This window comes from Alosa sapidissima, chromosome 21 (genome assembly GCF_018492685.1).
Source record: "Alosa sapidissima isolate fAloSap1 chromosome 21, fAloSap1.pri, whole genome shotgun sequence".
In the NCBI taxonomy this organism is placed as follows: Eukaryota; Metazoa; Chordata; class Actinopteri; order Clupeiformes; family Clupeidae; genus Alosa; species Alosa sapidissima.
This window is the reverse complement of record NC_055977.1, coordinates 11,451,084-11,477,994: the sequence shown is the minus strand read 5'-3', so window position 1 is coordinate 11,477,994 and position 26,911 is coordinate 11,451,084. Positions and strand designations below refer to the sequence as shown.

Sequence of the window (26,911 nt, the reverse complement as noted above, 5' to 3'; positions counted from 1 at the left end):
CTAAAAAACACTTAATTCATGGCAACTTAAGGTAGTGTTTGAACATGGAACTAAAACATAGACACTCAAAAGATATATCATGGATCATGATTTTTTATTATTACTCAGTCAGTGGTCATTTAGAATGTTCACCCTTATAGGTACTTTATTGACCCTGTAGAGAACCTGTTTTTCAGTGAATAAAACATGTCAGGTCTTTGTTTGCATGGCAATACAAGTAAAACTTGAACCATTCAACATTCACCAATCATATCCCCAGTATTAGTATTGCACTTATCCCAAACAATGTTGGCTAAAAAAACAAGTAAGTGAACGAGAAAATGGGTCTACTGTAGCTCAGCTCATGCTTAATAGAGTTATTACTCAAAATCTTCTGAATGCTTCAGGGGACCTTTGGTGGCCGGTGGGCCATCACATATACAGCCAGTGATGCGATCAATTGTCCATGTCCATGAGTCCAACATGGAAAACAATAGCAATAGATTCAGAGTAACCTTGTTCTCAGCCAGCTAACCTGAGAACAACTTTCTTGTACAGCAGGACAGGGAAAACACAAGGCAGAGAAAAAGACAAACTCTCATAGTGGGCATTTCTTCATAACAACTGTACACCAGATCTGACAACACAGTTAACACTGTTTACAACTGTGTGCTGTGTCTTGTTGTCCCTATGCACAACTCTCTCTCTCTCTGTCCTAGCTTCTTTCTTTCTGCCTCACTCTGTTCATGCACCCCTCTCCCTCTCCCCCTCTGTCCCACTGCTCTCTTGAGTGAGGGCAGCAGCTGTGTGGTGAGCCAAGTTGAGGGTCAAGTACTGAACTGTGGAGGACAGACAGCTAACAGCAGCCGCACTGGGGACTCCAAATAGGAAAGGCTGCACAGAGGATTAGAAGCCTAATGTTTGATAGCATATGGCTTGATGCCTGACTAAAGGCCTCATGCCTCAGGTGCAATGCAAGGCCTGGAGCCCAATGGAACAGTAATGTAGTTATCAAACCTAAAATATAGACCACATCAAATTGTTTTATAGTTACAATAGTTGTGTAATTTTAATATATTTATGTGTTTGCATGGGTTGTGGAAATGTATTATTCTTAACAGCTGGATTGATCAACATTATACTAGAATGTGGGCCAATAAACGCTATCACTCTACCATACCTGTTTTTGTTTGGGGAAACAAAAGAGAAAAACGTTGGGGGTGTTGGAAAGGCTACTCATTTCTCATTCCAATGGGGGTCTGTTGAATGTGAATGGGTGAAAAGATGTTTTTCAATGGCACCTAGAAGAAATACCCAACACCTCCTCATGTTTTACAATTTCTTGCTCAATGCCTCCTAAATCTGACTGCATAGGCTGATATAGATGCTAATGTCACCAGGGCATGTTAACATTTACAAACCAAAGGATAGTCCATCTTTCCCGTAGTCTGTAGACAAGTCTGTAGCCAGTTTAACAAGCATTAAAAATAGTGTTTGCCAAATGTAGCATGAAAAACTGGATTGGCATACTGGTGATGTTTGGACTGCATTGCAGTCTTTATTGAGCACTTTGTGTTAGGCTTTAAACTGGTCTACATGGACATGGCAGTAGCCTACGCATTGTTATGGGAAATTAACACAAAACGCATAGCCCCAAAACGTGACAAATGTAATCAAACGCCGACAAATGTAATCAAAATTGATTAATGGCGCAAACGGATGAAGTGATATAGCATACATCTCCATACGCCATAGAGACAGATGTAACTTAGACAATGGCTATGCCTGGCTGTCTTTCACGTGGTGAAATATAATATTGATAAGCTTAATTTCGTATGTCGCCTACTTTCATCATTAACTTATCCCAATCAACATTATGTGTTCTGCCACTTCAGAAACAAAACGATGACGTATGAACGACAAGGCGGGGATTTTTGCCCGAATGTACGTGATTTGCGGGTCGCTGCGGGAGGGGGAGAGGAAGCTGGGGGTTGCAGCCCATTCTGGCCTCTCCTCCCTGGTATAAAAACTCCAACACCAACATTTTTCTTCCTCTTTCTGTTACCTGGCTAAGGGGAGCAGCTGCTGTGGAGTTATCATATAACACCGGTAAGCTAACCTTATATTATTTAGGCCTAGCATAGTTGGCCGTGTTGTGTTTGAGAAAGGGCTTGATTTCATGATTTATTCTGTTTAAATTAATGTTTCTTGTATATTTATTACGCTGTGAGATTTTCACGTCGCTATTTAGACAACGTTGTCAACGTTAACTTAAGCTTTTCATACCCATTTCTTGTTGGTATTGCTACTCTGTCATAACGTTAGTATTCATTTTTACAATGATGTATGTAAAATATACTACTAATATACTTAACGAACTTTTCATCTTTTTTTCTGTGATGGGGAAGAACAAAGACTAGCATGTGAATTCTTCTCAAATCAGGCGGAGGTTATTTTTCATTCTTGAATCCTAGCCAGTATAGCAGTTTTAACAACTGTTAATACGCCAGATGTCCATCTTTGAATGGATGCCTTTTAGATGTTTCGAATTTTATTGTAACTTTATCCGACGTGGCCTTCACATAACACGTGTCTTTTCCCTGGCTCTTAGCCGACGAGGCCTCTGCCGCTACTAGCTAATCAAACTAGCCTATGGTTAGCTGACTTGTTGGTTAGCGTGGTCAATTAAAATTCTTGCCCCTCCGGATTCACATCCATAATGTAAAACCTTGTATTTTTCATAATTCGGTAATGATTATCCTATAATGGTAAATCTCCTAGTCATTGTATTAATGTGTTACGGTTTCTTTTGTAGAAACTTAAGCAATCATGGGCAAGGAAAAGATCCACATTAACATCGTGGTCATCGGCCACGTCGACTCTGGAAAGTCTACCACCACCGGCCATCTCATCTACAAATGCGGTGGCATCGACAAGAGAACCATTGAGAAATTCGAGAAGGAAGCCGCTGAGGTAAGGGCTTTTCTTTAGTTCGGTGTTTCAGTTGGAATATCTGGTGTTGGTCGGCTCAAAGATGGCGGCTCAGCACGCGCTCTCCGCACAAGCCGGCTGGGTGTGGGCACTGGGCGGGGCTTTCGCAGCCGCGTTGGTGACGCAGCGCTTTGTGTAATGGCCGCTCAGCGGCCTGCTGGTCGCTGGTGTGGAAAGCATAAAGGCTAACTGGGCTAGTGACTTACAGAACACGTATAGAAGTTTAGTATGGTAAACTACCATTTTTAAGTTTAGAGAAGTCCTGACTTGTTTTCAAGGCTAAAACAGTCTATTTGATTAGAACCCCTAGAGTAAGAGTCTCATAGATACTTGCTGTTCTCTTAATGGAGTATAGTTGGGAGTTCGAATGCCTTTCTCCCAGAATCCCTTCATTTTTGTTTAAATGTATCCTTCTCCTTTGTAGATGGGAAAGGGCTCCTTCAAGTATGCTTGGGTGCTGGACAAACTGAAGGCTGAGCGTGAGCGTGGTATCACCATTGACATTGCTCTCTGGAAGTTCGAGACCACCAAGTACTACGTCACAATTATTGATGCCCCTGGACACAGAGATTTCATCAAGAACATGATCACTGGCACATCCCAGGTAAGACTGTCTGGATTATCTTCATCGATCTCTAGCTCTTATAGCCAATGTTTGCAGAAATGTATGTGCAGTGCTGGTACTAATGTGTCCTTTTCTACAGGCTGACTGTGCTGTGCTGATTGTTGCTGCCGGTGTGGGTGAGTTTGAGGCCGGTATCTCCAAGAACGGACAGACCCGTGAGCACGCCCTCCTGGCTTTTACCCTGGGAGTGAAGCAGCTCATTGTGGGAGTCAACAAGATGGACTCCACTGAACCCAACTACAGCCAGAAGCGTTATGAAGAAATCACCAAGGAAGTCAGCGCTTACATCAAGAAGATCGGTTACAACCCTGCCACCGTTGCCTTTGTGCCCATCTCTGGTTGGCATGGAGACAACATGCTGGAGGCCAGCAGCAAGGTAAGCAAAGGAGTTTTCGATTGTACCGTTTCAGTTTCTTGGTGCTAATGTTGGATTGATTCAGGGTCTCACCTTGTGCCTTTCATTGTCTTTGTAGATGCCCTGGTTCAAGGGGTGGAAGGTTGAGCGTAAGGAGGGTAATGCCAGTGGTACCACCCTGCTGGAGGCCCTGGACTCCATCCTGCCCCCTGCCCGCCCCACCGACAAGGCCCTGCGTCTGCCCCTGCAGGATGTCTACAAAATTGGAGGTAAGGCAGACTGACAATGTGATTATTGTTATGGTATGTTGTATTGTATGGTTTAGTTCTCTTGGTCTCTCTAGGAATAGCTTAGCTAACTGGTGATTTTGATTTGCTCTCCAGGTATTGGAACTGTACCCGTGGGCCGTGTGGAGACTGGTATCCTGAAGCCTGGCATGGTTGTGACCTTCGCTCCCTCCAACATCACCACTGAGGTCAAGTCTGTTGAGATGCACCACGAGTCTATGCCAGAGGCTCTACCTGGTGACAACGTTGGCTTCAACATCAAGAACGTGTCCGTCAAGGATATCCGTCGTGGTAACGTGGCTGGCGACAGCAAGAACGACCCCCCAATGGAGGCCGGATCTTTCCACGCTCAGGTGAGGCCCAGTAATGTTAACGATGTTGTGTTCCCTGCTTTTATATACTTGGAAGTTATGCTAGTATTGCTGAATGGCCTATAGGGAAAAGGGAAAGAAAATGGCCAAATGCATTACTAGCAAAGTCGGTCTGTTCCTTTGCTTATGTTATATTCTTTGTCCACAGGTAATCATCCTGAACCACCCTGGCCAGATCAGTGCTGGATATGCCCCTGTGCTGGATTGCCACACTGCTCACATTGCCTGCAAGTTCGCTGAGCTGAAGGAGAAGATTGACCGTCGTTCTGGCAAGAAGCTTGAGGACAACCCCAAGAACCTGAAGTCTGGTGATGCCGCCATTGTTGAGCTGATCCCTGGCAAGCCCATGTGTGTGGAGAGCTTCTCTGAATATCCTCCCCTTGGTAAGCTCAATCTCCTATATTCATCCACATGTTCGTCATTTACCAACAATGACTAAATGTTTCTTATTTGATTAGATGGGGAAAGCGAGACAATTCAGTGTTCTAATGTTTTTCCTCCTCACACAGGTCGTTTCGCTGTCCGTGACATGAGGCAGACCGTTGCTGTCGGCGTCATCAAGAGTGTCGAGAAGAAGGTTGGAGGCCAGGGCAAGGTCACCAAGTCTGCACAGAAGGCCGCCAAGTCCAAGTGAACCCCCGTCAGCCGAGCCGCCTCTCAGGCAGTGGGCACTCTACACCCGGGAGTTTCCCTTAACCTGGGCACTCTACTTAAGGACTGGCTAATGCTGATTAAAACTCACCGTAAATATTTTCGCAGGAAAGGAAACCAACTTGGAGTTAATGTACACATGGCTTTGTTAAATTGACTGTGCCTCTATCAGTTTATTTGAGTTGAAATGGTTTAGAACTGCAACTGTTTGCCACAGTTAAATTGGAAGGAAAGCTGCTCGACTAATAAAGATCTAAAAAAAAATTGAAACAGTTTTTGTATCTTGCTGTTATTCCCAGATGGGACTGACTGATGAGGCTGCTCTGTGTCAAGTGTAACAGTTGGCAAAGTAACTTTACTCTCCAGAGGTTGCAGCTGTCAACCACGTGTCTATTTAGCCCGTTGCAGAGACTTTGCTAGAGGTGCCCACTTACAAGTGCCCACCCAATCGTTTTGGTGGTTTGCAGATATGTAGCCAATGGTAACCTGCTAATGACTACTAGAAGTTTGGTTGCACACATCTCTACCTCCCACCGCATCCATTACCAGTATATAAAGCCTAGACGGAGAGAAATCGTTCCTTTTTCTCCGGCTTTTCTAGGGTTATCAGGGAGCTGCTCAAAGCAGGGTGGTAAGTTTGCCACTATTCTGACTCTTAGATGGGCTGTTTCTGGAATGGACCCCCCCCTTTTCTATTTCTTGTCAGAAATAAGAAACGTGGAGCACCTTTTTACTTGGATTACACTTATTTGTGAAGGAGGAGAATGTCCTTGGTATTTCTGGAAGGAAATATATTTCTTAATTGAGGATGGGGGATGTAGACCCATCTGTTTTCATAAAAAGTAATGAATAAGAAGGTTATTTGCATTAGTTCATATGAAGTTGCGATGTGCCCGGTCGTCCCCCTCAATTGAAAGTGTGGAGTTGGCCGCAAACTCATTGGCAGATTTGAAAGAACATGGCGGCGCTGCACCGCAGCTCAACATGGAGGATGACTTGAGTTGCGGTGCATAGAACGGCACCTCTATTTTGCTTTAGATGGGGGAACGTCATATGAAACATATTTATTGTGAATTACAGTACAACTCAACATACAAGGGCATTATATTGGGCTTAGTTTTATCTAGTTATACGAAAATGTCTTCACAGTAAGCTACCATCATGGGGAAGGAAAAGATACATATCAACATCGTTGTCATCGGTCATGTCGACTCTGGCAAGTCAACTACCACCGGCCACCTCATTTACAAGTGTGGCGGCATTGACAAGAGAACCATCGAGAAATTCGAGAAAGAAGCTGCTGAGGTAGGTTTTCCAGTTGCTGACCAGGTGGTTTGCGCCCTTATGTTATCTGTGTGCTATGTACAGTGAATGACTTGCATATGTCGGTATTTTAAGAGCCGGAGGGACGCGTGTAAGCACTACACGCGTAAAGAGCGCCATCTAGAGTCTAAAATTTCGCACTTCCTCCTTAATTAACAAATTCCTAAGAAATAATATTACATCAATAAAAGGCTATTTTTAGATTAACTTTTATTTAATGACATTTATCATTTAAAACTCATAAAAAGTGAAAGCCCTACAGACAAAATTACATTTTGTTTTCACTAAAACAATTTGACCGAGATATGTTCACACTGGATATGATTAGTAGGCCTAGGATTAGTTCATAAAGACTTGTCATTTATGGATTAAGCTTTTGAAAATGTTAAAGCCCATCATTTTGTTTTTAAACTTTTGACTTTGACTACCTTGGTCAAAGGTGTTAGGCTATATAACAAACCAACAAATTTGAAACACTATTTTGTTGATCTGCCTTTACTACACTCATCATAAATGATTTCCCCTCAATTTATGCAAGCATTAGACTTACTAGAAATGTAACATTTTTGACTTCTGAGATCCATCTGTCTCTCTGCTTCTTGTATTTTCTGAGGAAATTCATGTATCAGAGCTAAATTTCCATGTGGGTTTAATCATTTAGATGGGCAAAGGCTCCTTCAAGTATGCTTGGGTGCTGGACAAACTGAAGGCTGAGCGTGAGCGTGGTATCACCATTGACATCTCTCTCTGGAAGTTTGAGACCAGCAAGTACTACGTCACAATTATTGATGCCCCTGGACACAGAGACTTCATCAAGAACATGATCACTGGCACGTCCCAGGTATAGCCTATTGTTCAGGAATCCTGGAATAATTTCAAATGTATAAACAGTTTAATATTTAACAGTTACCCTAAAGTGCTTCACAACATATTTGTATTAGCTGATTGAACCATCACCTGTACATTCACATATAACATTGGGTATATGGCTAATGCTAATTTCCAGGCTGACTGTGCTGTGCTGATTGTTGCTGCCGGTGTGGGTGAGTTCGAGGCCGGTATCTCCAAGAACGGTCAGACCCGTGAGCACGCTCTTCTTGCATACACCCTGGGTGTGAAGCAGCTCATCGTTGGAATCAACAAAATGGACTCCACCGAGCCCCCCTACAGCCAGAAGCGTTACGAGGAGATCACCAAGGAAGTCAGCACTTACATCAAGAAGATCGGTTACAACCCTGCCACCGTTGCCTTTGTGCCCATCTCCGGTTGGAACGGAGACAACATGCTGGAGGCCAGCAGCAACGTGAGTGCGCACTGACTGAATGTCATCTACCAAAACACACCTGACTGCATACCTCACCTTGACAGAGTATATTAGCAGGTGTTGTATTTAGGGTTGTTTGATTATGTAAAAATCTTGATCGCAATTACTTTTGGTCAATGAAATCACAATTATTTCCATACTCATTGATTTTAGAATCTATGGAACTTAACAGAAAAGACATGTCTTTTAAAAGTGGATTTCTTTGAATGTATAATAATTGTATAGAATTGTACAGGCCTAGTTGCATTCAGTAATCCCCCACATTTCCCACTCTCCGTTCCCTTGCTCTGGCCTACAGATGACCTGGTTTAAAGGCTGGAAAATCGAGCGTAAGGAGGGAGGTGCCTCTGGTGTCACCCTGCTGGAGGCCCTGGACTCCATCCTGCCCCCATCCCGCCCCACTGACAAGCCCCTGCGACTCCCCCTGCAGGACGTCTACAAGATCGGAGGTACCCTCGTCTCACCCGACACAACAGAGCTGTATTTAGGCTCAGTTTCATGTCAGCCACCACACTTTTGTTCCCAGGATTAGAGCTTCGTCTGCTTTTATCTGTTAACTATTTTCATGCCAACTAGTCTCACGCTACTCTTATTATGAAATGATTATGAAATAGATTATGAAAACTTTAGGTTTAAGTAACTAATCCAGGAATGCCATCTATTACCTGAATTAGTTCAATCTGGGAATGATGCTTATTTAGCTGACCTTCTAGCCCAAGTTAACTAACTGTAGCTTTAATTTAGTTGTGCTAGGTTTCCAATAACTGTGCTAAAAAATGTATCTGTTCTTTAACCATGCTAAGTTATAAGCCATTCAGAGTATGATATCTCACAGCATAATGAAAATCACCTCAGTGAGTGATGTTGAACTACATGTGTAGTAAATGTGTATTAATTTGCCCTTCAGGTATTGGAACCGTACCCGTGGGTCGTGTGGAGACTGGTACCCTGAAGCCTGGTATGATTGTGACCTTTGCCCCTGCTAACGTCACCACTGAGGTGAAGTCTGTTGAGATGCATCACGAATCTCTCACTGAGGCTCTGCCTGGTGACAATGTTGGCTTCAATGTCAAGAACATTTCAGTCAAAGATATTCGTCGTGGCAACGTTGCTGGAGACAGCAAGAACGACCCCCCTATGGAGACTGGTAACTTCACTGCTCAGGTGAGAACCACAGAGAAGGTGCATCATGTAAACGAGATTCTCTGTAACTTTCCAGTACATAAAAAGATGGAGAATGGAGATTTACTGAGGGAAATTGCCTGGTTTAGAGCAGGGCTAGTGTCAAACAATTGCTAAATATTTACTTTTACTGTCTGGAACTGCCAAATTTACCCCACAAAGTTTCACAGTTAAGTCAAGTCAAGACAGTTAAGACAGTCAAGAACCAGCATTCTTATGTTATATGGGTCTATGGATTCTTCCCTGAAAAGGACCCTCTTTAAGTGGTTTAAGGGGTTTGTGAAATGGTCTGTGAATGCTAGGCTTTTAAAATAGTTTTGATCTGGAAGTGAAACTCTGTCCCTCTTTGTCCACAGGTCATCATCCTGAACCACCCTGGCCAGATCAGCGCTGGATATGCCCCTGTGCTGGATTGCCACACTGCTCACATTGCCTGCAAATTCGCTGAGCTGAAGGAGAAGATTGACCGTCGTTCTGGCAAGAAGGTTGAGGATAACCCCAAGGCACTGAAGTCTGGTGATGCCGCCATCATCTTGATGGTCCCTGGAAAGGCTATGTGTGTGGAGAGCTTCTCCAAGTACCCACCCCTTGGTGAGTACATGAGACCAATGGCAATGCCATTTAAACAACAAACACAGCAAATGCATATGTACATTTTTCTCCCCAAGGTTTGTTTATTAATTTCAAAATGATACAAATATAATTTTGATAGCAGTAGAAAAATACAAGTATAATATGCACTTTCATTTTAGCCACTGAAATACAGCATTTATTATTTGTATTTGCGAAATGAATTTAAGATCTTGAAAATGCCATTTAACCATGTCATCCTCCTCCTGTCTTCCTCCTCCTCTTGTCTCTCCTTCATCTCTCCTCTTCCTCTGCCGGTTCGCTCTCTCTGTGTCACCAGGTCGTTTTGCCGTGCGTGACATGAGGCAGACCGTTGCTGTCGGTGTCATCAAGGCTGTGGAAAAGAAGGCACCTGGAGGAGGCAAGGTCACCAAGTCTGCTCAGAAGGCCGCCAAGGTCAAATGAACCCGTACGCCGGACCTGGGACAAGTGGCATCCGGGACACCCCATCCCGTACTTTTACAGAGCCTCAGCTCTCTGCTCAAGGACTGGCTAATGCTGATAAAAACCCATCGCAAAAGTTTTCGGAGGAAAGGAGCCAGAAAAGCTCTTTTTCTAAGTGCTTTAGTATGGAAAAAATAAACAAGGAATGATTTCTCACCAAATACTTTTGTCATCTTGTTCTTATGATTCTGTATTCTTATGATAGCTGTAGCTGATAGCTTTCAGCTTTGCACACTGAAATGGAAATTAAATGTTCATTAATTTATTCCCTACATTATTCAATGTTTGTTAGGGAGTAATATACATGAGTGACTCTTAGGCAGTCAGTTTATGGAATCAGAAAGCCATATCAACAGTCAGAATAAGTATATACAACTAGTGATGGCAACAGACAAAAAGCCCATCTCTTGGTCACATTTCAGTGCAGGTACTAAAACTAAGTGTTTAATGGGAGCTGTCTCCCTTATATTTATGGATGCAGCAGCACACACTCCTAATTCAAATATTGTCCAATGGAACCAAATAGACAGATGATTTACAACCGGAATGTTTGGGAACGAATACATGAATGTATCTTTTAGCCAGTAAAAGAACAAAGAAAGAAAAAATGAACACGCTTGTCACGATAATCAATATTACTGCATAACTTTGTGATACATAATATTAATAATTATGACAAGTCTTTTTTTAAATTGTTTTTGTCAAGTTATCGGAATTAAAACAGAACATTATGAATCACATTTCATGGGAACTGTGCCCCACTCTCAAACAGGAGTGTCATGTCTTTCTTCAGATGGCCACTAGAGGCATATTGTTTATGGTCACACACCCATGGCTGGTTTATAACAATCTGATCCAACAATAGCAAACAAATAGCTAAACTTCACACATGCACAGACGTGTAAACACACACATGCACAGACGTGTAGGTACACAGACAGACAGACAGACACATACACACACACAGACACACACATGTACTTATTAATTTTAAGATTATCCATCATTTCTACTACACACCTTACAACGATATTGCATGAAACTCATACCCAATCCATACTGCAGTTTCTGTAACTCTGACGCCACTGGTACATTTCTACATATGTTTTGGGACTGTCCAATGATTAATCTATTCTGGAAGTATGTGATTCTATATTTGGATTTGGAACGCTGTTGGACCCCTTCTATTATTGAATGATGATTCAAAGTACCATTTTTCTTAATGTGACAAAAAAGTGTTGTGAAAAAAGTGCAATTTTGGATAGTCTCATTTCATTACATATACTTTGCCTTGAGCGTACAACTGCAAAGATCAATGAGGCAAAGACAACCACTTTAAACACCTGGATGAATATAGCCTCTGCCCTTAAAGAGCTTCTTTAAATATTTTAGTCAATATGAGTTTGCTGCCAGTGTTTGTTAAGTGTGTTGTGTTCTGTGTGTGTTTTTATTTTACTTTATTTCATTTAAATGTTATTTTTATTCTCATCCGAATGCTCTCTCTGTATGATATGTGTTATTTATTGATTGAAAATAAAAAATCATAATCACAAAAAAAATGATTGCATTACCGGTAATTATTGTAATAAAAGCAAGTCACGAAAGTCATCGTGATAATGTTTCAAATGTTATTGTGATAAGAACATTGCTATCGTGAGAACCCTTATACCCAACCTCTTACTGGGCTTTTGACAAGTTGACCACACCCACCTGTGGCCTACTGGATTCGTCATTGTGCAAACAGCTGGGGAGGTAGGCAAGGCACCTGTTAGGAATGGCAGGCCTTTAAACACCAGCTGCAATAGTGACCCAATTAGATAGGTGTGCCATTTTCTTATGTAAGCTGTCATCTTGGAAGGTGGGGAATTGTCATATACCTCCTGTTATAAAGGATTGATTGAGTTAGTACATGCAACATTATACATTGTAGATTTCAACAACAGTAACTGTTGAGCACTAGAGTTTCAACTGCTGTGGCTTCCTTCACTTAATCAGGTGAGTTAGGATTTATCCCGCTGATTTTTAAACCGTGTTACAAAAGGTTTTGGGGTAGTTTCATTTTTAGAATGTGCATGTTTGTTTCACAAGGGCGTGTTTGTAATGAGCATTCTGTATCTGTTGTGTTGTGAGACGGTGACAAATGTTTAAATAAAGAGTTGAAGAGGTTTTCTTTTTATAATGTTCAGCCAAGATGAATAATACTCAAGCTCAACGGCCATCACTGAAGAAACAGGTCTCGCTGGAAATCTGTGGTGCAGAGACAGAGGGCCATCTATTAGCGAATGGCCAAGATAAGCAAGACATCTGTAAGGAGACAGAGAAGAACCAAACCATAAATGGAGGTCAACTAACTCCACCACGGGCCCCAGGCCCCTATCTCCCAGGTATAATCCCAGTTCAGTAGTAATGACAATCCATACAATAGGAGCCGGGATGTAGTGGTAAAATAAGAGGTAGGCCTACTGTATGTAAACTATGAATTTTGTGAGGTGCACCATGCGGTATCGGATTTTTAAAAAGGCATTCAGAACATGTTTGATGATGGTGGAGGTTATTGTCTAATGGTTAGAACAATATTAGTGGTATTAAATGGTTCCTAGAGTGTACATATTGTGAATGTAGATAATATAGTGCGATTTTTGTTGTTAATTTTAGTTCATTTTAATTTTAATTCTTTTGAGAGGTGGATTTCTGTGTGTGTGGGTCAAATGGTGTCATTTGAGGGTGGTAACCTCACAAATCTGAAGATGGATGTGTTAAACTACAGTATGAGAAGATGGGTGATAGATACGCAGGGGGACAAATTAGGCTAAAGTCGGCTATTACTACTAATGTGATGAACAACAGAATATCACATCTGACTGCACAATATGCAATTACATCATATGACTGCACAATACTGCACAAAACATTGAAAAAAGTGTTGATTAAAAATAAATATTGGTTGTCTCTCAAACCGCATACTTCCGTCAGTAGGCCTACACTGTCGTGTTGCGTTGTGCCCACTTTTCAATGTTGTCCTAATATCTGCACTTTATACTTAAACTAAGTATTTGAAGTGTGCAGGTACGGTTTGAGACGTAGCCATTAACTCAGCTCCTTGTAGATGCTTTCCTTCTGAAAATGCATCCTACTTCATGAGTCAGGTGACTATGATGCATTCAAACAGTGAACTCCGGAACAGATCATAGATTTGAAATATATTTATAAATGTTATATATATATATATATAACTGGAGATTTATATATATATTATATGTTATATATATATATATATATATATATATATATATATATATATATATATATATATATATATATATATATATAACTGGAGATTTTAACCATGCTGATCTCAAAACTGTACTTCCAAAGCTACACCAGCATGTTGATTTTCCAACAAGAGGAGATAACATCCTGGACCTGGTCTACACTACACACAAAGGAGCATACAAAGCCACCCCCCTCCCCCACATTGGACTTTCAGACCATATCACTGTTATGCTAATGCCCGCATACAGACAAAGGGTAAAAGCGAACAAACCGGTTCGTAAGCAGGTAAAAGTGTGGCCTGAGGGAGCCTCCGATGCTCTTCAAGACTGCTTTGACACAACAGACTGGGAAATGTTTAAGCAGGCAGCCACTTACAACAACCGGACAGACATAGAGGAGTATACAGACACTGTAACCTCTTACATCACCAAGTGCATCGATGATGTGACCCACACAAAAGACATCATCACTCGGGCTAACTGGAAGCCATGGCTGACAGGGGATGTCCTCAGGCTGCTGAGGGCCAGAGACAAAGCCTACAGAGCTGGGGATGAAGCTGGCATGAAAACAGCGAGAGCCAACCTGTCCCGTGGCATCAAGGAAGCAAAAAAGGAATACACTCACAAGATAACCACCCACTTCAAAGACAGCAGGAACGCACAAAGCCTATGGCAGGGCATTCAGGCCCTCACGGACTACAAGCCCGCGCCACAGAGCTGTGAGAGCAACATCCCTCTGCTCAACAACCTGAACCGCTTCTTTGCTCGCTTTGAAGCACAAAACAGCACCTGCCCACAGAAGACCCATCCCCCTCTACATGAGCAGCCCCTGTGCCTCTCTGCCGACAGCATGAAGAGGACACTTGCTGCTATCAACACCCGTAAGGCAACAGGTCCAGACAACATCCCAGGTCGTGCGCTGAAGGACTGCGCAGGGGAGCTTAAGGATGTCTTCACAGACATCTTTAACACTTCCCTGAAGCAAGCCATCGTCCCATCATGTTTCAAAGCTGCCACCATCATACCTGTGCCGAAGAAAACTGCTCCATCCTGCTTCAATGACTACCGCCCTGTGGCACTGACACCCATCATCATGAAGTGCTTTGAGCGGCTTGTCATGTCACATATCAAAGCCATTCTCCCCCCCACCCTGGACCCCTTCCAGTTTGCATACCGAGCCAAGCGGTCTACAGAGGATGCAATCTGCTCTGCCCTCCACCCAGCCCTCACCCACCTGGAAAAAAGAGACTCATATGTGAGATTGCTGTTTATAGACTTCAGTTCTGCATTCAACACCATAATACCACAACAACTCATCTGCAAACTTGACAAACTGGGACTCAGTACCTACCTCTGCAACTGGCTACTGGACTTCCTCTGTCAGAGGCCCCAAGTAGTACGTGTTGGCAACAATACCTCAAGCAGCATCACACTGAGCACAGGGGCCCCCCAAGGCTGCGTGCTCAGTCCGCTGCTCTTCACCCTGCTGACGCATGACTGCACTGCAACCTACAGCAACAATCACATAGTGAAATTTGCTGACGACACAACTCTGGTGGGTCTCATCACCAAGGGCGACGAGACTCAATACAGGTTGGAGGTCGACCATCTGACCACGTGGTGCAGGGACAACAACCTCCTGCTGAACGTCAGCAAGACCAAAGAGATTGTTGTTGACTTCCGGAGAGGTCACACCCAACACCTGCCACTGACCATCGACGGTGCTGTGGTGGAGAGAGCGAGCAGCACCAAATTCCTGGGGGTGCACATCAGTGAAGACCTCTCCTGGACCACCAACACTGCATCACTGGCGAAGAGAGCTCAGCGCCGCCTGTACTTCCTGCGGAAACTCAGGCGAGCAAGTGCTCCACCAGCCATCATGACCACATTCTACCGAGGCACCATTGAGAGCATCATCTCCAGCTGTATCGCTGTGTGGGGCGGAAGCTGCACTGAATACAACAGGAAAGCCCTGCAGCGCATAGTGAACACAGCTGGAAGGATTATTGGTGCTTCACTCCCCTCCCTGAAGGACATTTACACCACCCACCTCACCCGCAAGGCGACCAAAATTGTGAGTGATGCAAGTCACCCCGCTCACAATCTGTTTGATCTACTGCCCTCTGGGAAGAGGTACAGAAGCCTGCGCTCCCGCACTACCAGACTCACCAACAGCTTCATACACCAAGCTGTAAGGATGCTGAACTCTCTCCCTCCTCTCCCCCCTCCACCCTCAGCTACATAACATCCTGGACATTGGACCCAAAATGGCCGCCTGCACTACTCCACTTGCACACTTGCACACTTGTACACTTTACAACTTGGTGTTGTTGTCCTGAAAACACAACACTTCTGCTGCTCTTACATAACTTGCACCACTATGCCACTTTCTTTCTTACTTAGGTCAAACAGAACTACCCAAGCCTTTTATTGGCCTGACTTTGCACTAGTATTTTATTGACTGTCTATGCACAATTTCAACCAAATTTTGCTGCTCTTATTTTTTCATTATTATATGTGCCCTCTTATTTACTTATTTACTTACTTTTTTGTTTACTTGAATGTTATGTTTGTCTGTGGACCTAAATTGGTAAAATATGTCTTGTCTTCACCGTGGGATAGTGAGAAACGTAATTTCGATCTCTTTGTATGTCTGGAACATGTGAAGAAATTGACAATAAAGCTGACTTTGACTTTGACTTTGATATATATATAACATTTAACAAGTAGCATGTGGTGAGATGTATTAGAAATAGTTATTTGCCGTTAAAAACATAACAATTATTTGAATTTTTTATTACTTATATTTATATTTTATTTACTGTTGTGTGTGTGTGTGTGTGTGTGTGTGTGTGTGTGTGTGTGTGTGTGTGTGTGTGTGTGTGTGTGTGTGTGTGTGTGTCTGGGCTTTCATTTAGTAAGCAAGCTTGAACAAATAAGTATTAGCCCATTTTACACAACTTATACCAGACTAGATCATGACACAAATGGCACCATTTGCTAAGAATGACCAGTGTATGTGTGTGTGTGTGTGTGTGTGCATAGGCATGGGATCAATGACTGTGTATGGGAGTCCTCCCCCTGTGTCTCCAGCTTTGGATCGCTGGATCCGGCAGCGAGCTCGAGACCTGACTCTGCGAAGGGTGGACACCCAGCGGGCTTCTAAAGTGGTGAACAATTTCAGAGACGGACTCGTGGAGTTCCTCAAAAACAACCAGGAGATGCCTTACTTCCGACAGGCCAAAGTCCTCAACAGTGGCAGTTACTTTGAGATGGTTAAGGTAGGGCTTTGTCATGTGAGCAACAAAAGAGAAGGGAACAGCCATGACAGGGCAGGAGAGGATCTAACGGGAAGGATGAGGGGGTTGGACTCAAGCCATAATTCAAGAGTCAGTCTCAGTGAGTTATAAAGTACATATAAACCAGAGTCAGACTAATTGAAATGGTTCCACACCACACATTTTAATGCTACTGTACTGCCCTTCTCAGTTTTCACCAACCATAATAGGAAGTGTGTTTAATCTAACAAGCATTTATACCAAAACATGTAAATACAGAAAAAGTAGCACTCAAAGGGAGTCTGACTAGAGATGGCCATTGTTCCAAACCTAAATATGATGTAATCGCAGCTTTTTGAAGTCACTTTGGTACATTTCTCGAATCATTACAGTAACATTTTCAAACCAGTATGTGCTTTAACTTGTGTCGTGGAAAAACTATCCACTTTCCCGAACCTCCAATCCAACTAGCACTCTGATGTCAAAGACCCGAAGGAGAACACCAAGACGAGAGAAGCTGAAGACTGTTGATCCTTTATTCACCGTATTGCAGTGATAATACAATCCAAACAGCGTCAGGACTGGACCGTCAGGCAATAGAGTGATGAGTGGCAGCTGCTACCCCGATGAGATCTGATCTGAGTGTGTCTGAGCTCTTTCTTTTATGCTCTCAGGGTCCTGGGAGGCGTTCCTATCCTCAGGAACGTCACCAGGCCCTTTTTAGCCAATCAGAACGTTTTGGGACTTGAGATATTGGTGGAAAACCCTTCTCATCTAAACATTAAAAAATGTGTGTTACTAGGCAGAATACATGTGACCAGGTCCTATGTGTAATCTGTTGCCAGGCAGAGTATGCGTTTGTTTTGGTTCTATGTGTACTTTCACTTTTGGTTCTGCCTCCTTTTCTTGTAAACCCCCCCACTTCTTCTCAGCCCTGTTTGGTTTTACTTTCACTGCCATTCCTCCTCAGTTTCACTCTTAGTCTCTGACCGCTCAGTCTCATGACTTCCAGTAAATGTTGCATAACAGTTGCATAAACAATATCCTTATATAAGATGGAATGTTTCTAATAAACCAGCATGCTTCTAATAAACCAGTATGCACACACACAAGTTATTATGTCTAGATAAAATCACCACACTTGCTCAGTATCCTTAGTCTCAAAAGTGAGTATTAAACATGTCAGTTTCATCGTTATGAAAGTTCATGTCATCACTTATAACAAGATCATCAAAATGCCCTGCTCTCAATGCTCTGTAGGTGTAGGTCTATAGGCCTATATTTCTTTCATTTAAATGATTTATTTGCTTTATACAACAATTATTGAAAATGCACAAGGCTGCACTTTTTCCTGTGTGGCATACATTTCGACAGTGACTCATTACTTTAGGCCTACAGTAGGAAATTGATTGCAAGAGATTAGACAGCCAGGATTTATCAAAATATGCTTGACAGATTATGACAACTGGTTCAACCAACCAACAACGTGCTTAAATGTTGGGGGTACAACTATTCCACAAGTAAACCAGAAATTAAAAGAAAATCGCTTTGGACAAATGCGTCTGCTAACTCATAACCAACCATACCAAAAGAAAATTGCTTTTATGGTGTGCACAAGTGACAAGGTGTTGTGGAAGCTGAACAAGTCATTTTGAGACTAATTCTGATCTGAGAAATGTACTAAAGCAACAGAAAAAAAGTACTTTCAATGCCAATGTGACAAACTTGCAGTTATGTGTGACAACACCATTCAGCCACAACTGGAATGTGATCCACAGATTAACAGCCCGAATGAGTTTGACCTGATGCTGATTTTGCCGACACCAAGGTTGAATATGGCTGAGCTGGAGGAGTTTCCTGGCATATTCTACATACTCTCTCTCTGTCGGCAAGTTCGCACAAATGAGATACGCTCCTACCTGGTGAAGAACCAACTGACCATCTCTGCAGCAAAGATCCGTGCAGACATGCGAGACCTTGTTTGCGAATTTATCAGCACATATGAAGGTACTGATTTGAATCACTGCTAAAATGAACTTTATAATTTGGGTGAATATACAACACATCTTTTTTGGCATGCTGATTGTACACTGGGGTGTACCATCACTTTTTTTGTAACTTTTTGTAAATTGCTTTTGTATTTGAATGTGTGCATTACAGTGCATGTTGTTTCCTCTCTAATTGAGCAGTGCCATCTGTGGATAGCGAATGGAAGCTGTGTGCAGAGGATGCTAACTCCCCTGCCGTGACCCTGGAGTTGTGGAGGAAGGATTGTGCCGAGGCTGACATGTCCATAGATGTCGTACCAGCACTGGAGGTCTCCTCCCAGGGCTTGCCAGCCGCAGCGCGTGCAGGACCGAACGTGGAGAACTGGCTGGGGAAGAAAGACCGTCGCAAACTCATTAGTGCGGGTTTCTATTTCGTGCCAAAGATGCCCAAAGGAAATAACCTCAGTGACATGGCCAAAGGTGTGTTTCTCATACCTGTTCTAGATGTGCTATGGGCAAGATTGTTTCTGGCAGGGAGGATCTCATAGCCTATGGTTTCTAAAACTGCTGTATAAAGGCCAATTAAGATACAGAGAGGAGGGTCAAGGGGGGGAGGGGAACCCAGTGAAATAATATTGGCACTGGAGACTGAGCTCCTCTATTCACATGTGTGGTTATAGGGAGATGATGGAAGCAACAGATTGTCAGCAAACCTTAGCTGTTAAACATTTTGTAGGTCTCTTTAGTTCCTTCCTCAATCAGTTGCTGTTTGGTTTTTTGGCCTACAGTAAATTCCCTCCTTAAACATTATCTAGCCATAATATCTCTGTCTATCTGTCTATATCATGTGTGTGTGTGTGTGTGTGCGCATGTGTGTGTGTCTGTCTATATCTTCTAGAGAGCTGGCGGATCTCATTTTCACACTCTGAGAAGGAAATTATTAGGAACCATGGGAATAGACGTACCTGCTGTGAGGGACAATCTAACCGCTGTTGCCGGTAACATAACTTTGCATTAGATAGATTTTATACTCTTATGTAAAATTGATATATGTTATATATATATATATATATATATATATATATATATATATATATATATATATATATATATATATATATATAAATAACACACTGTACTGTAGGCCTACTGTGTATAATATTTCATTTCCATTCACACTATAGAAAAACCTGCCTTCGTCTGCTGAAGCGGCTGATTGAGGGTCTAAAGCAGCGTTATCCTGAAGAGTTGGACCCACTGTGCTCCTACCATGGAAAGACCATCTTCTTCCATGTTTTATCTCGGCGTGGGGACGATTCACAGTGGAATGTGGGGGACCTGTCTAAGTGCTTTCTAATTCTCCTGAGTGCATTTGAAGGTCACGCCCAAAGTGGAAATCTCCCACATTTCTTTGTGCCAAGTCATAATCTCTTTGCTCCTCCAGCCTTTCCCCAGAGCACATTGGACTTCCTTGTGGCTGCCTTAAGGGAACAGAGGGAGTCAAATCTACCCCTTCTGCAGACCCTACCACCAGCTCCACTGAGCTCACCTCTGCCAAGCACCTCACCAGAGGTAGTGCAGACGGTGGGTGCTACACTTCCAAGCAGCCCCCAGCTGGTAGCCCTACACCCCTCAGAGGCCTACAGGGACAGGTCTTCCATGATCATAACTGTGGTGGGGGTAATAGTGGCTCTTTTGGGTGTTGGGCTGGGCTTTTTAAAACTCATATGAATCACACACATAAGCGACATACAACAGGCATTATAAAGACTTTTTAAAGTTCTTTACTAGCAAAGTTGAAAATATCATGTCTGATTTCTATTTCTAGGGCAAAGCCCTGTCAGCTACTGTAGCCTTTGAATGTTTTAAACTGATCTTATTTTCCGATCTCTGTCTGATATTGTCTCACATTAAATGCTACCTCTGCAAACCTTCCTGGTTTTTCAAGGAAATATTTTGAGGAAATCGGCTATGATGTTCTGGCTTTATAAAGAAACGTAAAGGACAAACATCAGTGCAGTTCAGTGCCTGGTTTCTTCCACACACACCGTTGGTAACTGTGGTCTTTGTTTCATCAGACCAGATGATTTTACCTCAGATTGTCTGAGAGTCGTTCAGGTGCTTTTTGGGAAACTCCCGGCCAAAAATGGCTTTCATCTGTCCACTCTACCATAAAGGCCTGATTGGTGGAGTGATGCACTGATGTTTGTCCTTCTTTACACTTCTCTCATCCTGTCAAAGGAACTTTGGATCTCATTCATAGTGACCATTGGGTCCTTGGTTACTTGCCCCTTCGCACCGGATTACTCAGTTTGGCTGAGTGGCCAGATGTAAGACTGTTGGTTGTTCCAAACTCTTCCATTTGAGAATGATGGAGGCTACTGTGCTCTTGGGCACTTTCAATGCTGTTTCAATGATCTGTGTCTTCACACAACCCTGTCTCGCAGGTCTACGGACAATTCTCTCGACCTCGTTATGTGTGCCTTTCCTAATAATGTCCAGTGAATTAATTTAGGCACAGGTGAACTCCAATCAAGTTATAGAAGCATCTCAAGGACCATTGATAGAAGTATTGGAGTTGGAGTATTGTGTAGATTGATGAAGAAAATTAATTGAATCCATTTTAAGATGAGCCTGAAACATAACAAAATGTGAAGTGCTGTGAATACTTTCCGTACTGTATGTCAAGACCCAGTATGCTGCAACTACACATTGCTTAGGATATACACTATGGCTAGAAGGTAGGGAAGTACCAAAGGCGGAGGAAGGGGTGGGGAGTATTTTCAATGACATTTAATTAATACATAATATTAATTTGGCAATATAAAGCACTATACATATTGTACATGGAAATGTTGTCATGGTCATGGACTCTTGTCAGGGATTCCCAAGAGTCCAAGCTGTACAGTATGTGTTATATGCTACATAGCAATATGGTGCATACAATTGATTTATGGTGGGGGAGGGGGGTAAGCATGATGTGTGGTATTAAAGAAACATAACTTAGAGTATTTTAAGTACCGACCAGCCTATATCAAAACTGCCATTTTTGAGCAAAGTTTTAGAAAAAGCGTAGTTTCTCTTCAACTTTCATCTTTTTTACATTACAACAATATCTATGAGACTTTACAATCAAGTTTCAGAGCATTTCACAGTCTGCTCTCCTGAAAGTGATAATGACCTATTGGATGTTGACTCTAAAAATTGTTCTGTTTTAGAATTGATAGACTTGATAGATATGAAGGACCATGATACTCACTGAGCATGTGGAGCACTGTGTAATTAAGGGCTTGGTCCTACACTGGTTTATCTCACACATTAAGCACAGAGCTGTCATCGTCAACATTGGGACATTCTTCTCTGCACCTGATGTTATGACCTCTGGATTCCGCAAAGTTCTATTTTGGGCCCTCTTCTTTTCTCCCTGTACATGCTTCCATTAAGAATGAATTATTAGGTCAAATTATTCGGAAACACAATGACTCTTCATTGCAGATGATCTGCAATTATATCTACCTTTGTCCCTTTGGTGCTTGATTAAAAGGCTCAATGACTGTATCGTGGGCATGAAAACCTGAATGGCTCACAGGTTTTTGCAGTTAAATGCCAGTAAAACTGAATCAGTTTGGTCCTCCCAAGCAAACTGAGGGCCTGAATCCTGGGCCCCCTATCCCCATCTATTAAATCGCATTTCAAAAATCTTGGAGTGCTTTTTGACCTATCATTGAAATTTGATAAACAAGTCAATGCTATTAAGGGCAGCTTTTTTTCCAGCTGAAAACCATAGCTGCATCAGACCTTGAGAAAGTCATTAATGCTTTTATTATACTTCCAGATTTGACTATTGCAATGCCCTTCATAATGGAGTTAGTTTATCATCTGTTGCACAGTGGGTCCAAAATGCACCAGCTAGACTGCTTACCGGGACAAGGAAACGAAAACATATATCTCAAGTACTGGCAGCTTTGCACTGGCTTCCTGTTAAATGTAGAATCCAGTATAAAGTGGCATTGACTATTTTTAAAGCATTAAATGATTGTGTTCCAAGTTAACAAACATGTTAAACATATAGACCCCATCACATCCACTAAAATGCATTCCAACCACGCTTAGACATACCACGTGCACGTCTTACAGAGAGAGGTGACCGTGCCTTCAGTGTCCATGAACCGTGAAAACCATGAAACTGTGCCTCTGGAACAGTTTATCACATGATCTCAAATCAGCATAATCTGTGACTGTTATTAAATCCTTAACCCATCCGAAAACCCATCTCTTCAACTTGCATAGGCCTACCTTACCATCAACTTGCATTCAACAGCATTTGAGCCTGTGAAAACTATTTGTGTCTGTATGTCTGTGTCTGTCTGGAGGCACTCTATCTGAAGAAGGCAAATTCTATATTTTTTTTAATTATTAGGCCTATTATTGTGAAGCACTTTGAATGTAAATGTGCTATATCAATTAAAATTACTTACTTTAGAAATCCTATATCCAATCCATCTCTATTAACCTGACTGAAGTTTCAAATAAAAGGTTGGTCTGCAATTTCCAATGTGTCAGCTAAAACGCTTGTGGGAACGGTTTTATGTTAAACTCTGTAGCATTTGGGACACAGAAATCATGAACACTTTGTTATAAATACTCCGCGCCGGAAGTGTATCGTCCTCTTCAAGTCGTCAAACATGGCGGTGAGTACGCGGTTGAAAGCTAAGATGTCGATGCACTTTGTAAATCTGAAACAATCGGCGTCATACATCATAGTTATTCAGCTATAATGCCTTCTCACGTGTACATGCATTTGTGATGAGTGTTACAATGTATGTATTTCTTGACGAAGGCAGTATATGATGATAAAAATCCAAGTGTAGAACTTGGCTACGGGTGTTCACTCTGAAGCCTGTACGCTGCCATTTCTACTCCACTGAAACGTGTACACACGGGTTAGGTTTACTTTTGGGCAGTCGGAGAGGCACGTGCGATATCTTGCACATCTGTTACAGCCATATGTGTGTTTTTACGTTATAGTCTGTTTTAGAGTTGCTTTCGCGATTCTGTATTTATCATGTTAGCCTAATTCTGCTAACGCGAGTTACAGGATATGTACGGGCATGTCCACTAGAGCTGCCCGTTCAATTGTTCCATGCTGGCTAAGTTGGCTAGCTAACAAGTTAGCTTTGCGTTTCAATAGTTATTACTTGGATATGTTTCTGAACTCCCCAACCCGCTGACACTTGTCTTGATTATCAAAGTGTATGACAGAACATAGCCGGTACCTTACAGTCCTGATGGTGTATGGCTGTTGTCGCGACAATGTTTCACTCACCTACCTGTCACAGTAAGATGTCGGATAAGTGTGACCATGCCTGTATTTATATGTATATAGGACCAGGGTGAGAAGAAGGAGAACCCCATGAAGGAGCTGCGAATCCGCAAGCTCTGCCTGAACATCTGTGTGGGTGAGAGCGGAGACAGACTGACCAGGGCCGCTAAGGTGCTGGAGCAGCTCACGGGGCAGACTCCCGTCTTCTCCAAGGGTATGTGGCACCTTTTGGATTAATGCTGAGAATGTTGGGGATGTCCTTGAATGTTATCTTGTGGACAAATATGTGAAGTAAATGAGTGATGTAGTTGTCAACTGTTGAGTGGTTTCTTTTGTGTGATCTATAGGCCAAAGCATACCACTACTACTTTATATATTGTAGTTATTCCTTAGACTTTTCTTACCTAGGTAACATTCATGTGATTGACTTGAGTTGCTTGTAATGGAACTTTTACATCCTTTCTCCACTCTAGCCCGCTACACTGTGCGATCATTTGGTATCCGTAGAAACGAAAAGATTGCGGTCCACTGCACCGTCCGTGGTGCTAAAGCTGAGGAGATCCTGGAGAAGGGTCTCAAGGTGAGCGTACTTCTTATGCTTCACTTGCATGCTAATAGATATGTGGATTTGTGTGTGTGGCAAACCTGACACTACTGCTAGGTATAGTTCATCATTTTTAGGTCAAAAATGATATTTATTTGCTTTTGCCAGTTTTCTATAGAGATTGAACAGTCTGAAGCCTCCCGTCCTAATATTTCTCTGTGTACAGGTTCGTGAGTACGAGTTGAGGAAGAACAATTTCTCTGACACCGGCAACTTCGGCTTTGGCATCCAGGAGCACATCGATCTGGGTATTAAGTATGATCCCAGCATTGGAATCTACGGCTTGGACTTCTACGTGGTGAGTTCCTCTAACTATTTTGGCTCTTCTCCTTTTCCACCGTAATAGGGTAGGTTATGCACCATTCATTTTAGCCTTTGCAACGGCGTCTCCAAAATCCACCTGAAACAACAGCAATCAACCACCAGTCTTTCTCTGATTGTTTTGTCTTGTGAGTGGTTTGTGTATGAGTTAGTTTGGTGTGGAGATTACACAACTAAACGAGAAGTATTTAGCAAACATGACAATGTTTAGCAAACATGACAATAGTAGGCTACATAAAACACCCACCCTAACATTTTTGTCCTGCTTAAAAACGGCCCTTGGAATTGTGTAGTTTTAGTGGTAGCCTCATCAGTCGGTAGCTCGTAGAACCTTGTAGAGTCTGAAAACACTTTTAGACTCCACATAGAATTGATGTTCACCCAGTGCCATTCATGTTTGAGGCACAAGGGTTGAAATATGACACTGGAAAACTCACAAGACTGAAAATGTAACTCCTGGAGCGTAAATTTTCCCAGTTGAGTGTAATACTAATGAAATACAGTATCAACATATACAGAACTCAAAATATGAAAATACCTGTTGAGTGACTACTCGACCTGACTGTCAAACCGTCCAGCGTCTTGGTTTTTCTTTTGCACATTATGTTTGATCAGTTGCATCACTGAGATGAGATGTTGGTCCTGTATTAGTTGGTGTGAGTGTGGGGAGATTTTGCGCTTCCATCAGGGCAGCCCTTGGTTATGTATAGTTGTGCCAACCATTCTGTCAGTGTTCAGCTCCCCTTTATTTGACTGGACGATGAGGAGAGGATCGGAAATGAGTGAGATGGGAGTAAGCTCAGGAAATGGCCTCAGGCCGCACTAGTACCTGATTCCCTGTGGTCACTGAACCCTGTTTATGGTGGGACTCCAACACTACCACTGCACTACGGCTCCCCCGTTCCTACCTCTGCCATCTTAATTACATAGCCTAAGCGGTCACTCAACAGCGCAACCTGTCCAGGCACATATTCTGCTGTGCTTTTGGTGTCCACAAATAACACTGAACACTAGAGAACGTGTGTGTGTGTTTTTATTCTTTTTATTTTTTTTAAAAATTGTGTCCACTAAACACTTTAAGCACTAGAGGATCCCAGAAGTTGTTGACTATTAATGATTGAGGTGCTTGCTTGGTGTCAGTAATGACCTCTAAACTTGTGGTGTTTGGTATCGGCTGTTGGAAGCTGTGTACGTCGAAGTTGTAGAGAAGACCTGAAGACTACTTGTTGCTTGTTTGATTTGTAACAGTGGGTTCCCTAAAGCTGCGTTCCTGTCTGTGGAGCTCTGTGGTTGTGTGATGCCTGAGCTATCACTTCGTGGGCTTCCCGTAGAGCTGTTGCTCATGATGTCCCGCTCTGTTTGCAGGTTATGGGCAGACCTGGCTTCAGCATTGCCGATAAGAAACGCAAGAAGGGCCGCATTGGCTTCAAGCACCGCATCCGCAAGGAGGAGGCCATGCGCTGGTTCCAGCAGAAGGTATTTTCTATAAAATTCTTGCTTATATTTCACCTCCTTTTGTAACATCTTCCTCTACTTTAAACTATGAAGTCGCATATGCATGTAATTTGTTAAGCAGCGATTTAGATCCGTTTCAATCTTGTTTCCTGTTTGTTTTTCTCTCAACAGTATGATGGCATCATCCTCCCCGGGAAGTAGTGGACCATCGTTTTTGATCTTGTTTATATCAAACAAATAAAAAAAAGAAAACCCATTTAAGTTTTATCATTTGTGTTGCAGTTATATACTTCTGATGTCCTGAGTCATGGCATTGAGACGTTCAGTAATTTGGATTTTAGAAAAGATGCCATATTTTATGTATTGAAAGTGTTAGGTTTATGAACTTGTGACCTCAGAACATTCTGTCTGCATAGAGTTTTATAACATATTGCTCAGTTCAGATGATCCATTTCTTCAGAGTGGCAGTTGGTTGTTTTGAAATGGCCATACGTATTTGCATAGAGTT

At 42.5% G+C, this 26,911-nt stretch overlaps 4 protein-coding genes across 6 annotated transcripts; all 4 read left to right on the top strand.

Moving 5' to 3' along the window:
• The first annotated feature begins 1,931 nt into the window (after window positions 1-1,931).
• Window positions 1,932-5,529, top strand: LOC121696113 (elongation factor 1-alpha). Its single transcript, XM_042077442.1, has 8 exons — window positions 1,932-2,088; window positions 2,795-2,952; window positions 3,395-3,574; window positions 3,675-3,971; window positions 4,069-4,219; window positions 4,334-4,590; window positions 4,757-4,991; window positions 5,118-5,529. Exons 2-8 carry the CDS (start codon window positions 2,809-2,811, stop codon window positions 5,240-5,242), a joined length of 1,389 nt encoding a protein of 462 aa, XP_041933376.1. The 5' UTR covers window positions 1,932-2,088; window positions 2,795-2,808; the 3' UTR covers window positions 5,243-5,529.
• Window positions 5,530-5,793: 264 nt separating this feature from the next.
• On the top strand, window positions 5,794-10,323 carry eef1a1l2 (eukaryotic translation elongation factor 1 alpha 1, like 2). The gene is made up of 8 exons (XM_042077444.1): window positions 5,794-5,890; window positions 6,409-6,564; window positions 7,244-7,423; window positions 7,589-7,885; window positions 8,205-8,355; window positions 8,814-9,070; window positions 9,445-9,679; window positions 9,999-10,323. Exons 2-8 carry the CDS (start codon window positions 6,421-6,423, stop codon window positions 10,121-10,123), a joined length of 1,389 nt encoding a protein of 462 aa, XP_041933378.1. The 5' UTR covers window positions 5,794-5,890; window positions 6,409-6,420; the 3' UTR covers window positions 10,124-10,323.
• Window positions 10,324-12,007: 1,684 nt separating this feature from the next.
• On the top strand, window positions 12,008-20,592 carry LOC121695879 (cyclic GMP-AMP synthase). Of its 2 annotated transcripts, XM_042077050.1 has the most exons (7): window positions 12,009-12,157; window positions 12,349-12,546; window positions 16,480-16,715; window positions 18,491-18,719; window positions 18,902-19,180; window positions 19,599-19,698; window positions 19,885-20,592. In XM_042077050.1, the coding sequence occupies exons 2-7, from the start codon at window positions 12,354-12,356 to the stop codon at window positions 20,429-20,431; spliced, it is 1,584 nt and encodes a 527-aa protein (XP_041932984.1). In that variant the 5' UTR covers window positions 12,009-12,157; window positions 12,349-12,353; the 3' UTR covers window positions 20,432-20,592. The 2 variants fall into 2 exon arrangements, with proteins under 2 accessions (XP_041932985.1, XP_041932984.1); XM_042077051.1 differs by lacking the exon at window positions 12,349-12,546 and having other exon boundaries at window positions 12,008-12,157.
• On the top strand, window positions 20,588-26,659 carry rpl11 (ribosomal protein L11). 2 transcript variants are annotated; one of them, XM_042077053.1, is made up of 6 exons: window positions 20,588-20,592; window positions 24,087-24,237; window positions 24,497-24,603; window positions 24,794-24,925; window positions 26,314-26,424; window positions 26,575-26,659. In XM_042077053.1, exons 2-6 carry the CDS (start codon window positions 24,114-24,116, stop codon window positions 26,602-26,604), a joined length of 504 nt encoding a protein of 167 aa, XP_041932987.1. In that variant the 5' UTR covers window positions 20,588-20,592; window positions 24,087-24,113; the 3' UTR covers window positions 26,605-26,659. The 2 variants fall into 2 exon arrangements, with proteins under 2 accessions (XP_041932987.1, XP_041932986.1); XM_042077052.1 differs by lacking the exon at window positions 20,588-20,592 and adding an exon at window positions 23,371-23,391.
• The last annotated feature ends 252 nt before the right edge of the window (window positions 26,660-26,911 follow it).